Genomic DNA, 13,967 nt, shown 5'->3' with positions numbered 1-13,967 from the left:
ATCAGTTGAGTTAATAAGGTAGTTTGGCCATTGTTTAGTGGTGTGCCAATAATAAAATTTATTATTGGCACACCACTAAACAATGGCCAAACTAATCAATAATCAATCATTGATCAAAATCTTTAATCAGTGCAATAATCGATTATGGAAAAATCAATCGATTTTTGTGTGGAAAAAAAATTCTTGTTGTCAAATAAGCTTACCCAGTATAATAAATTAAAATGCTAGTGTGTTGCGTAAATAATTAAATGTTCTTATAATAAAAGAAGAAAGAGAATTTAATCACCCAAAAGCACAGAAAAATTGTGAGCTTAGTGGTCCACAGTGAAAAATAAAACTCAGAAAGTTTGTATTTATACAATTAATTTGTGTACTTTGATTTGAGTTGAAAAATAAACGGAATTCTTATAAAAAAATTTGAATTGTAATCAATGATCAATCTAGCACTTGGGTCAATTTGATTACATCCAATGATCAATTTATTATGAAATCTCTTGAACTGATTTCCAACTCTACAGTACTTACCATTGTTCTAGAGAATTAGGCTGATGCTTTGAGCAGTAGCCCTTCATCAGAGTGGTTTCCCTCTTGGTAATCAGTCTTATTTTCTTATGCACTTTCTTATTCCTCTGACAAGCACTATTATATTAAATTTGGTTGTCCAAAACCCAAGAGGTCTTGTCTGAAAAGTTTTGCTAGGTTCCCAAGCCAAATGGAGCTCATAAAAACAAATGAAATGGCCCCGGCTATATGGCAAAGTTAAAAGGAATTATTACATGTATTTACCCTTATTTTGTCAAGTATGAGGTTTGCTTAATTGATGACTATAAGATAAATTTTAATTCTACTGTAATTTGAAGTCAATGTTCACATGTTTCGGTATTTTTTCTTATTAATAACATGCTTGTCCCACGGACAAGTCTTGTCAAAGGTTTACAATGTCTGAACTTTAGAAATTTCTACCTGTCCCAAACAATTGGGACACTATATAAGTATAGTGATTATTTTTGGGCTGCCATCATCATAATAAGCATCAATACAACATAGACATGCACTGTGTGACATTGAAAATATAATCTTTTCATGCATTTCACAGGATTTGCTGAGAACACACACCAAGTTCGCGAAAAAACTTGAGAAAGGTTGCGCCAATGGAGGAATAGAAATAAGTCCTGTTTTTCTTGAATTTGTAAGTATTGGCACTATCAAACATCTTTTTAAAATAATATTATATTAAAAACAAACTTTTGTTATTAGTACCTAGAGTATATGGTATGTGTACATTTGCAGTTTACAATTAAGGAATTTTTTCCCTGCAGAGAGATGATCTCCTCAAGTATGGAAAATATTGTACAAAGATGCCAGACGCTCAAACATATGTAAGTTGATCTGTATGGTATGGCTGATTGAAACAACATTATATTAAACTCCATAACAGAGTGCAAAGTAGGGTTGTCACCACGATCTCAAGTTGCTGGGTAAATACAACAAGTTGGTGGGAAATCGTACAGCTAGGGGTTTCTTTTGGTTCTATTTTTCTTCTATTCTTTTGAAAGTAGCCAGGAGCCACATTCATAGTAGCTGGGGGAAATCTTCAGTCCCCACCTCTCAATGACAGCCCTGGCAAAAACCATCAGTTTTACAGCTTGCCATTCGGGCAAGCTGTAGCTAGCATGTACTAGCCGGAAGTCATGTATCCACAAAAAATTTTGATAAGCATTGATTACAGTTCCTCTGTAACTTGAATTCCCCAGTAAACTTCACTTGCATGCCATTTGCCCACTGAGTAAGTTAAGAACAGAATTCACCAGCCCAGTAGCCATATCCACTCTACCTGGGCTATTGGAAACTACTTCCTTTGCACGCTGCATAAAGAAAATCATTAGGCACAATTTGGTAATTTATATACCATGTACATCTAGATGTTTTAAATTAATCCACAAACCATTGTACCCACAGATCGATCATCTTAGTAAAACAGATCCAAAATTCAGGGATGCTATAGAGGTATGTTTGCAACTCAGTGCATGTGTTATTCTGTACAGGTTGTTCGATTATCTTTATTTTTGTAAATTTTTGTTAATGTGTTGTATGGTGATTGCTGTTTTCCTAAACAATTATCGGTCTATTTTGCTTATGATGGCTGCGTAACCTCCTCATGCTCATATGACAGACAATTTTGGCATGTTCAGTTGATTTTTGTTAGTTTTTTAAAAAGTTAGATTAGTATTGTAATATCCTGTGTATGATTTGTATGTTTTCTTGTACCCCTTTTTTTCTTCTTGTATTTTAGTGTTTTGTCTCTTTTTGTTTATATTGTATATTGTATTGTACTTAAGCTTAAATAAAAACATTTAAAAAAATAAAAAATATATATGACATTGGACTTTTATTGATAATCTTACTGCACATTGCATCTAATATTTTCCATTCTGCAAGTATAGCGTACTTGACATGTACATTATGTACCATATATATTCACTCCTAATGGTCAGTGGCCACAGGAAAAAATTCACACACCACAAAATCAAGATCAAAAATAAAGTTTGTAAAGTGTTTGAGTACTTTTGGGCAGGGACAATTTATTAATTTGGTATGAACACTGTCTTGTACTCATGTAGATTGATTACTTCTAACAGGATTGCCAGAGAAGAGCAAACAGCAAGTTTGCGCTGAGATCTCTCCTGGTGGTTCCCTTTCAAAGGGTTTTAAAGTACCCTCTCTTAGTTCAGGTAACTAATGGACAAAAAAGATCAAATACTGAGCTAATCCCTCTTGGCTGCTTGCAGGGGTCTGGGTGTGGGAATTAGTTTTAAATGCAATTTTTTCAATGCAAAATAGAGGGTTAAAAAGAGTCACCAGTGTAGTAGTGTGATGCTGTACATACAGCCGATTCACTAAAGGTTGCTTTGGGCATTGGGAATTGCGCATTGGGAAGCTATTATTTGGTGTTCCCTCAAGTAAATCATTGCATTTTTGTTCCATATGTCGAAATGCCCAATGCCCTATTACCAATGACCAATTACCAAGGTTTTGATTTAGCTGTATTAGATGGCTATTGAGTATTGGCATACCAGAAAAAAATGCTATAGGTGTCTTGCATACAGTGTACATTATATAGCTTGCAATTTCAATTTCAGTGGATAGCTGTTAGTGCACATTGTATATTTTTGTGTGAGAAGTCATGTTTCTTTAATATTTTGGGTTTTAGGAACTTAACAAGCAAACTAAATCAACACATCCCGACAAGAAAGGTCTTGAAAAAGCTTTAGCAGCAGTACAGGTTAGCTAGTGATCTCCTTCATTTTTTACCCGCCGTTGATGGCTATGTGTTAATTTGCATTAAATAAGCAAAGATATATACCATATATTATTATTATTTTAAGGAGTTTGCATTTCAAATGCCACAGGTCCTTTTAATGATTCTTAATTTTTTGTTTATTTAAAGGATGTGGCAAAGTTTATCAACCAGTTGAAACGTGATGATGAAAATTTACGATCTGTCCAGGACGTTCAAGAGAGGTGAGGATATCTAAGCGGCCACTAATTAAAACAGCATTGACTTTTTATTCATAAAATAACTGAGTAGTGTCCAAATTAAAATGGTATTCTTTTTCTTCCCTTTTATGTTCTGCTGATAGCTTGAGCAGTGAGGTGGTAAGTACATGTAACTCACTGTAGAAAAATCACTGACGAGGAAATTGCTGAAATTATAAGTACTCATTTTTCAAACATATCATAGAGAGTGCCGATAGAACAAGTGCTGTTAATACTCCAAAAACTCATAAGGGGTTGAAATGTTTAACTCGTGTTCAATGCTCATGAATATTTTTTTTTCTAAACCATATTTGGAACCCTTGCTGCAGCCTCTAAAAAGCAGGTTTAGCAGCAAGTTTGCATGTGCATCACACTTTTTTGTACGTTTCTTCGCCTTCACTGCAAGACTTAACGAAGTGAAACTGCCTTATTTCATGTTTTGTGGAAGGTAAAAATACAAGACAACAACTTTCAAATTTGCTAACATTTGACAAACTGAACGAGGCGAAATAAGTGTGTTAAGTTTGAAGTAGCGCAATTCACTTTTTAAGTTACGCTTTTGTAGCTGTCAAGTTTGATTGGTCAGGTTGATCTTTTCTTCTTGTTCCAAATATGGTACTTTTGAAAGTGAATATTTACGAGCATCAGACAAAGCAAACATTTCAGAGTTACATGTTTCAGCCCCTTATGAGTTTCTGATATTACTAAATCAAGCAAGAGCTTACTTCATTTCAACCTCTGTGTGTTTGTTTCTGATGCATTTTATTCTCTTCAGGGTATTCAACTTGTGAACTTTGGCCATCTCATCAAAGATGGTGAACTTCTTATAAAAGTCAGTGATCAGCCACCAAAGAAAAGGTGAGAGTATAAAGTTAAGATTTTTAAATCCAAATTTAAATCTTCAACTTATTATCCTTTTCCCTTGTGGGGCTCAGTTCTCTGGGATAATCAAGTAAAGACACCGTACATCAGTAACTCAAATTAAACAAAACAGTGTTAATCCTTTAATCCTCAATATCCACAAACAAATTCTCCAAACTGATCTCTATACATTTCCTTACAGAATTAGTTGGGAGAAATAGATAAAAGATCAGAGTTTTCTCTTTGTGATTATTTGATTAATTCTCATAGATGTTGCACTTGACAATGTATGGATATTGTTAGGAGAAAATTGATGTTGGTCACTATTGGGACTTACAGGGTTAAGAATCCGAGCTGATATGAGGCGGTTGTCTGTCTCTACACTGTGCAAACTTAGTTTGTTAACTATAAAATGAATAAGCTTAGATCATGCTCTGTTTTTCTTTGTGCTTGGTAAATGAAATTCTGCTGGGCAAGATGAAATGAGAAACAGGACATGTACATGTGCTTAAAAAAAAAAAAAGAATTATTTCATATACTTCACATCAGTACATGTAGTGGCCTGTCTGACTCAGATGTTGCAGGCAAATTTTAGAAGGAGTGTTGTGATGATATGTGTGACACCGAATTTTAGCACACATGCATATATAGAGAGAATCTATGAGAACCCTGTTAAAATTCAGCGTATTGTCTGACTCAGGCTTTGAAATACAGTTTACCCTATAGTGACTAGAAGTATATTGAGGGGGACTTGAAAAGGGATTGTATGCCTTGCTAGTTCTGAAATGGTAAAGGGGTACACAATGTTTTTTTTAAAATTGTAGATCAGATTGGTCAATGCTTTTTCTTTCAGGCATGCTTTTCTCTTTGATACAGCCTTAATTATTTGCAAGACAAAGGTAAGCTGTATGACACTTCGCACCTGCATTTATTGACCAATTGACCTTGTCACGGTTTTCGACGCCATCTTGACGAGTATACTGGCAATGTCGAATAATTTCCCCATAACGGCTTTTCTGAAAAAATGTAAATTGTAAACTAAAGCTACAAAGCAAAGGATTGTACTAAGAAATTTTGGGGGCATATCTGTGCTTAAATTTCTCCAGAAGCTTGCTTTAGATTTTCCATATAATATTATTTGTCTGTAATTTTTCCCGGGACCTTCTTACAGACAAATGTATAGAAAATTTAAAAAAGTAGCTCTCGGTCTTCTAGCCCATGAAACGCCCTAAATTTTTTTCAGTAGAATCCTTAGGAGTGAAGCTTTAGTTTACAGTTCATATTTTTTTCAGAACGGCCGTTCTACGGAAATTATTCGACATTAGATTCTCATACAAACACTGTAATTTCTCACGCGTTTGCCTGCTCGTCAAGATGGCGTCAAAAACCGTGACAAGGTCTATTGACCCAAATGCACGGAAACGCACCACAAGCGTGCTTGTCTTGATCATCGCCTTTTTTGATTCTGAGGTGTCTGAACATTGCCATTGTGCTTGTTTGCTGCCTCATTACATCTGTGTATCATGCTTAAAAACTCTAATTTTGTTGTGACAGTATATGGGTCTCCACTGTACATAGCCTGTGGGGCAGGAACGCGTGAAGAACCCCTAAGAACGTCTGCGTGGGAGGCTACACTGTACAGTGTACATATAGGAAAGGGCAATAGTGCAGATTGGCCCCAGTTGTTCAAAAGGCGGACAGCAGCTACAGTGTATCCACTGTGCAAATCACTCACCCGTGGAAAACTAGTTGGCTTATCTAGCGGAATGGTTATAATGCCTTTTGAACAACTTGGCCTGAACGAGAGAGTCTGGCTAGTAGAACGACTTTGTAGTCTATTCTGTTGTACTTTTGCAAACTGCTTTGCACATTTCTTCCTGACCATCACCTTCTTCAATAAATTTGTGTACTTCTGTTAAGTTTGATGACGAATGTTGTGATCACTTCTGTCTAGGGTGACACCTATCACCACAAGCAATCTTTGCATCTTCAATATTTTGAAATCCAAGACATGCCTCCAAATCCAGTAAAGAATAAGGTGAGTTTCGTGTGATGGTAAGTTTGATTAAAGTGAACTTGAGTGCATCCTGAAGTGATAAAACAAATGTGGCAAATTCCTCCCATCTGGGTGTCACAAAAATGCGCATAAGTATATGCATAGAACGGGAAGCCATACATGTACCTCCTTTAAGGTAGTCTGCTGCACAGCCGTTTTTAGTATCGTCACGCAACGCTCCTCCCCCCAACGTTGCGTGATGACTCTGAAAACGGCTGTGTAGCAGACTACCTCTAAGGGGCTATTCACGTGATACCGGAATGACTTTCATTCTGGAACGAGTTCATTCCATCTCTGCATTTCTCACCATTTGCTTACATGATACCAAAACAAAATTTTGTTCCTCTACAAGTCATTTTCCGGTTTTCAATCCGAATGAAATTCTCGCTCCTGGTACGACGTTTCATTCTGGTATCATGTAAACTGAAAACGAAATTCGTTCCAGATTGAAAATCGCAAATCGTGTAGTCTGGGACGAGTTGCCCATGCGTATATGATCTGGCAAGAGCGATAACGCCTTCGGCTAAGACAGTCGATTTTATCTTGTGAATGCAGTGCGAACTTCATTCTGGAACGAAACTCATTCCGGAATGAGAGTAATTCCCATATCATATAAACAAATCCTAAAACGAACGATTTCAGTTCCTCGGCAGTTCTTTAGTCAAACTGTTGTACGAGTTTTTCATCAAACTTAGAACCACGCTACTAGATATGATTCTCTTTTCAAAATATTTCTTTACTTCAGCGATTCATTGGTAACGCAGAGTGGTACTTCTTGGCTATACCAATTTTGCAATTAGGATTTGCACTTAATCTGTCCTCGCGCACGTTTTCCATTCTGTGCTCTTTATCTTTATCAGATTGAGGATGCAGACGTATTTTCCGTGCTCGCTTTCGCAGGCTATTTACATGTGCCTGTATCTCCCTCCTCAAACCCATTTCTCAAGCGCCGCCTGAAACGTGGAACTTTTCTAGTTACAAACCTAATGCTTAAGTTGTTGTGTTGCAGTTTTCTCACAGTTGGCACATGAAAGGTGACCAAGGTAATGGGCAATGGACACGGTTGTTTTGATTATTTTGTTTATTTCCGTTTAAATAACTTGGGCGCGGAGTTGCTCTGTTACCGGTCGTTTCGATACAAAGTTGTTTCGATACAGGTCGTTTCGATAGAAGTTTATTCATTCGAGATGTAAATAGTTCCGAAGATATTCACCCAAAGTGTTTTTTTTGTTCACTCGCAAACTGTACTTGAAGTGAAGAAAAATTTTCTGCAATTTCACAGCTCGAGTTTGTATCGAAACGACCGGTTTCTAGGTGCTCGAAGCTAAGCAATGCCGTAGCAAGGTTAGATTTATTGGGGGGGGGGGGTGGGGGGAGAATCATGAGCGCCGAAGGCGCGAGCTGCTAGGGAGGTCCGGGGGCATGCTCCCCCGTAAGATTTTGAAATATAGGGTCTCAGAAATAGCATTTTCAGCCTTCCGAGAGCATTAATTTCCAGCAATTTTTAACTTTTGAAGCCATAAATAAACAATTTTCACGCTTTATCGAACCGAAATGAACACATTAAACCGAAGAGCAGCGTGAAGAGAGTGACCGCTGACCAAATTAAACGTGCCTGTCAAAGTTATTGGGGGGGAGATGGCAGGCCCCCCGGCCCCTCCCCATGCTAGGGCACTGCTCAGTTAACTCTGACCCCGGGTAACTTGACTGAAAACGAGTCATGATTGCCATGGTTACTAGCCCTGGACTTGGCGAACCCCTCTTCCCAGTTTTGCTGGTTATACCTTGCTCCATGCGAGGTAATCCAAGACAGTCTTGGATTCTGGATTTCATGGTACTGGATTCAGGATTCGGGATTCCTTGTCAATGGAACTTGCATTCCGGATTACAATCGTTAGCGTGATTCTGGTTTCCTTTAGCTGGATTCCGGAATCCAAAGCCCAGTATTCCAGATTTCACAAGCAAAAATTTCCTCGATTCCGGAATCTGCATTCCCTTACATTGACCGATATACTAGCGTTATTGTTTTCTAGAAGCATTAATCAATTTTTCCTTGCTATATGAAATTCAAGAAAATTCCCGCATACCATTTTATACGTCATATAGTTTATCGGCATAATAAGTCTTTTTCACAAGTATAATAATATTCTTTTTGCTCAAAAGGTGGTGCCGGAGGTGATCGTAATTCCTGCACTATGTCAACTAAAACACTGGATATGAAGAGCAAATGGATCAATGATTTAACTGTGGCCATGTAAGTAAAGTCAAAGGGCCAAGCCCCTAACAATTGTTTTTTTAAGTATATATGTGTACGTTTTCTTTCTCTTCTTCTACGTCTTCTTCTGGCTCTGCCTTGCTTGTGGTTTCACGTCGTTTGTCAGTAGACGAAGAGTTAACGGCGGCAGTTTAATACTCGGCTTACACGGATCCGGACAAATTTTTGAGTGGACAAATTTCGCACGGATCCTTCTTTAGTTTACACGGGGACCGCGAAATCGTGCAAGATGAACAGCAAACAATACTGCAATCTGTAACAGAATTTGAACGGTTTCGTGAAAAACGGGTTGCACAGTTATAAAATCTTGTCCGATCAAAAGTTTGTCCGGACCGCTGTAAACCGGGTGTAGGAGTCGGGACCTTTAGATTTCCTGCGATTTCGAAATCGAGAATGATCACGGCTTCGGAATTCCGAGCTAATTATATCCCCGAACTCATGCAACTATTCCCTGCAGCGCTCCAAGCTCATTTTTTCAATAAGTCGCCTTTTGGCGACCTTCATTTTTAAAATGGTCGCCAATGGAAAATTTCGGTCGCCAAAAATTGTCGTTTCATTAACGCAAGACACTTCATGCTACTTACATGAAGGAGCTACTGCTGAACGTTGTGTACGGAAATAAATCGTGTTTTTAACACTCCATTGTTACTTGCCTGCGGGTTGTAAACGCAGTACAAGATGGCAAAAACAGGCAAAGACATTTATGAGAGGTAACCAGAACAATTTACTACAAAGTCGGATGTTGAAACCCGGAACATGTATTTGCAGTGATATCATTGAAACAAATCTGATCAGATACGATTACGTGAATATACATTTGTTCGTACCGTCTACTTGCTAAGAAACATCTTTCTTTAGCTAAATCATTGGCATTGAAACCACTCACATATGTAAATTAAAACTTGAATCAACAATAACAATAACAATAACAATACTTCTGGCCTAAATAAACGTTTCTTACTTCAAAGTTGATGACAAAAATACTGTTTGTACGTGCTGAATGAAACTTGCCTGAATAACTTCCACTCATTGTTGACGTATATCAGTATCAAGTTATTCTTAGTTATCCTAATAAATATCTATATCCATCAACTCCACGTGTTGCCTAACCTGCGAGAGCATCCGGTTTTTTCGGCACTAGCTTCACAAATCACAACGCTTGTGAAACTAGAGCCGATAAAACTGAATTCTCTCGCAGGCTACGTGTAGCCAGATCAGCGTGAAAAGTGCCTGACTTAACTTTTGTCACGGGAAATTTAATATTTCTTCATGAAACACATTTACTCCAACAAAAGTATTTTTATTGATGAATATAATAAAAACAGCTTTTATTTAAAAAAAAAACGCAATAAACGCAACTTACAAGAGCATACGACTTGCCATCTTTTGTGTCAAAAATTTAACTGTTTCTGTCGGGGTGGCCTGGGTGTAAGTCAACCCCCGCCGGAAGTAGTTTGGGCTCTCCCCAGTTTCTCCCACCTGAGTTTTCAAAATGGCCGCTCAATGAATTCGAAGCTGCGATACGCAGATCCTTATGCCAGAACTGTACACATGTCTTGCCATGCAAGAGGAACAGATTCATCATTGAATTTACACAGAAGAAAAGCTTGGTAATATTTCTTTAATTTAACGATGATTCAGTTAAAAAGCGATAAAACGTGAAGTCAACTTTATTCTTTTGAGCTTATATCCTTTGGTCGCCAAATGGCGACTTTCGCCGATAATTCAGTCGCCAATTTTTTTTTTCACTCGCCATGGCGACCAAAATGGTCGCAGCTTGGAGCGCTGCCCTGTTGCTGACTTACAAATAAAGAAAGGTTAGGAAGTTTGATGAGTACCTGCGATGAGTAATTATATGCGGTACGCGAATTTGGTTTGAAAACTCTAGTGGTGCTCGCGCTTAACCTCAAACATGTACAGTTGTAGTTCAAACTAAATTTATGACATCTACAAAGTGATGTTACTCTCTTCTTAGCGAATAAAGCAGAATGTTAAGAAAATACAGTGAGCAAAAGAACATCTTTGTCCTTCTGTTACGTTTATTTTCCTGTATGACTTCACTTTTTCTCCATCGTTGCAGGGAAAATCTTATATTGAAGGGCATAGACCAAGGTAACTTATCTTGCTTACGTTTACTTAGGATCGCTAACGTTAATTTTCATTTCTTAGGCTCGTTGATATGTATCTTCAAACACTAGAAAAAAAAAAACGCGTGACAAACCCCTAAGAACGTTTGCGTGGGAGGCTAAAGTAATACTTGCCCCCCTCCCCCCCCCCCCCCCCCCCCCCCGTGTTTTCCTGTGTTACTGCACATTGTGCAACATTGCTCGGGTTTAACGGACTGATCGTGAAGAGTCTACATGAGTGAACCATCACCGACCATGAACGTTGCCTCGATGGTGAACGCTGTTTGCACGTTCCCCCTTGCTTTCACGTGCGCACGTGCTTTAAATAGTTTAATTAGCAAAACACAATTTTTACCCATTTAGTTAGCTATTTTTGGGAAATTCTCGATATTATTAGAGAGATTTAGAATCACGTTTACGGCAAACAGTAAACGCGATATTCAGGTTGAAAATTTCTCAAAAATGAACAGGTAGAAACTGACCAAATAGTTTTTGTGGGTAGAATAAATTAAAGCTGGCAAGTAAAGAGAAAACTTAGTCACGTGGTACAGTTTGACGTTTGACGTTTTGCCGTAAACGTGTTTCTAAATCTCTCTATTATTAACCCTTTAGGTCCCGATAGTGACCAAGATCAATTTTCTCCTAACAATATCCATATGTTACCAAGAGAAATGGTTATGAGAGTTATTAAAATGATCACCTAAGAGAAAATGCTTTGATCTTCTACCAAATTCTGTCAACTTATTCCTTAAGGAAATGTATAAAGACCAGTTTGGAGAATTTGTATGTGGATATTGGGGCTTAAAGGGTTAATATCCAATCTGAAGAAACTCTGTAAATACTTCTTTGCATTTTGAGATGACTCAAGCTTTGTTTGTTTTTTGACAGGCAATCATGATTTTCAACTCTACACTTTTACGGTTCCAACGTATTGTGGAGTTTGTCATAACCTGCTGTGGTAAGCTGGCCGCGTTTATACAGGGCTGTAAACTAAGAGGCGAGGGCCGGGGATTATCCTCGGCTAGTTTGAGCGTGAGCCCCGGCTACTTTCATAGAAAACAAAAGAATTTCCTAGCTGTACAATTCCCCTCCTAATAATAATATTGCATTTACCCGGAAACTTGATATTTTAGCGACAGCCCTGTTATATGCGTTTAAAATCACTCACTCTATCGGAGGGCACCAATAGGGTTATTTAATCCCGTAATCCCGACCAAAAGTCTAGTACGATTCTGTAATCCTGATGGTATCCAACCTCCCATACATACATTCAATCCCGAATCTCACTCAGATTATGTTTTGAAATCCTGAATTTTCTAATAACGTAAATCCCGGATCCCGAAAAACGCATTGGGGCCCTCTCTACTAATCAGCTAATCGTGCGTTAGCAAGTCATCCTCGGAGACCGGAAAGTCAACTCATTTCAGTGGAAACCAAGTTTACACTAGCCTCCCTCGCAGTTCTTGTTCCGAATTAAACTTATACTTCTTTTTTTTTCTCGTAGGGGTTTAATAAATCAAGGGTACAAGTGTTCAAGTAAGTGTATTCTCTTAATGACGCTTTGCAGTAATAGCATAAGTTTCGTCTCGTCAGAAGTTCAACGTGTTTTCTTCGAGGCACATTTGTCGCGTTGTTTTTATTTCCATGAAAGTATCAAGGTCAGTACACACTAGACAACAAGTTGCAGCAGTATTGTTGTGGCGCATGTTGCAAAGACGGTTCATTTTGTGTGCACCGGAGAATTTTTGTAAAAATCTTTGCTCCGCAACAAAAATAATTTTGTCGCAGCAACATGACGCAAAAATTCAAATCAGACAGAATTTGTGCGACTTGTTGTGGCGACAAAATTCTGTTGGAGAGAGAAATATTTTCACACAAATTCTCCAGTACACACGAAGCGGATGTCGCTGAGACGTGTCGCTACCACTAGCCGACCTACCTGTACACTCAGAGTGATCTGTTGCTGCAACTTACAGCCTAGTGAGTTCCGACCTTAAGCATTCACTCTACCGTTTGTTTTCCCTGGTAACCGCTAAGTGTAGTGCATCTGTCACAGGCAATCCTTCTATTGTTTTTTTTTTCCTCGATGAGGGATTTTAAATCCAAGATAAACATCACGCTTGTTTCCTTGTCACCACCCTTACTATCATTGTGACACTGTGCTACTGATCCACCACCCTTCACTAACACGGTTCCACCGTTTCACCACCTTTACTATCACTGTTCCACTGTTCCACCACCCTTTACTATCACTGTTCCACCACACTGTACTATCACTGTTCCACTGTTACCACCCTTTACTATCACTGTTCCACTGTTCCACCACCCTCTGCTGTCACTGGTCCACTGTTCCACCACCCTTCAGTATCATGGTTCCACTGTTCCACCACCCTTTACTATCACTGTTCCACTGTTCCACAACCCTGTACTATCACTGTTCCACTGTTCCACCACCCTTTACCATCACTGTTTCACTGTTCCACCACCCTTTACTATCACTGTTCCACTGTTCCACCACCCTGTACTATCACTGTTCCACTGTTACCACCCTTTACTATCACTGTTCCACTGTTCCACCACCATCTACTGTCACTGGTCCACTGTTCCACCACCCTTCAGTAACATGGTATTACTGTTCCACCACCCTTCAGTATCATGGTTCCACTGTTCCACCACCCTTTACTATCACTGTTCCACTGTTCCACTGTTCCACCACCCTTTACTGTCACTGTTCCCTTGTTCCACCACCCTTTAGTATCACTGTTCCACTGTTTCACCACCCTTTACTATCACTGTTCCACTGTTCCACAACCCTGTACTATCACTTTTCCACTGTTCCACCACCCGTTACCATCACTGTTCCACTGTTCCACCACCCTTCACTATCACTGTTCCACTGTTCCACCACCCTTTACTATCACTGTTCCACTGTTCCATCACCCTTTACTATCAGTGTTCCACTGTTCCACCACCCTTCACTATCACTGTTCCACTGTTCCACCACCCTTTACTATCACTGTTCCACTGTTCCATCACCCTTTACTATCAGTGTTCCGCTGTTCTACCACCCTTTACCATCACTGCCCACTGTTCCACCATCCTTTACTATCAC

General features: G+C 38.8%; 1 protein-coding gene across 2 annotated transcripts in view; it reads left to right on the top strand.

The window, feature by feature from the left end:
• LOC140936357 (proto-oncogene vav-like) overlaps positions 1 to 13,967 on the top strand; it is a 29,842-nt gene that overhangs the window by 5,501 nt on the left and 10,374 nt on the right. For both annotated transcript variants that reach the window (XM_073385823.1, XM_073385821.1), the window contains exons 8-22: positions 1,097 to 1,189; positions 1,320 to 1,379; positions 1,960 to 2,007; positions 2,640 to 2,732; positions 3,212 to 3,283; positions 3,449 to 3,522; positions 3,642 to 3,657; positions 4,313 to 4,395; positions 5,252 to 5,297; positions 6,353 to 6,436; positions 7,464 to 7,497; positions 8,618 to 8,708; positions 10,810 to 10,841; positions 11,744 to 11,813; positions 12,360 to 12,391. In XM_073385823.1, the coding sequence (XP_073241924.1) occupies positions 1,097 to 1,189; positions 1,320 to 1,379; positions 1,960 to 2,007; positions 2,640 to 2,732; positions 3,212 to 3,283; positions 3,449 to 3,522; positions 3,642 to 3,657; positions 4,313 to 4,395; positions 5,252 to 5,297; positions 6,353 to 6,436; positions 7,464 to 7,497; positions 8,618 to 8,708; positions 10,810 to 10,841; positions 11,744 to 11,813; positions 12,360 to 12,391 (928 nt within the window). The remainder of the gene's footprint in view (positions 1 to 1,096; positions 1,190 to 1,319; positions 1,380 to 1,959; positions 2,008 to 2,639; positions 2,733 to 3,211; positions 3,284 to 3,448; positions 3,523 to 3,641; positions 3,658 to 4,312; positions 4,396 to 5,251; positions 5,298 to 6,352; positions 6,437 to 7,463; positions 7,498 to 8,617; positions 8,709 to 10,809; positions 10,842 to 11,743; positions 11,814 to 12,359; positions 12,392 to 13,967) is intronic.

The sequence above is a fragment of the Porites lutea genome, chromosome 5 (genome assembly GCF_958299795.1).
Source record: "Porites lutea chromosome 5, jaPorLute2.1, whole genome shotgun sequence".
Taxonomy (NCBI): Eukaryota; Metazoa; Cnidaria; class Anthozoa; order Scleractinia; family Poritidae; genus Porites; species Porites lutea.
The sequence above is the reverse complement of the archived record's forward strand: the minus strand, read 5'-3'. Positions and strand labels throughout refer to the sequence as shown.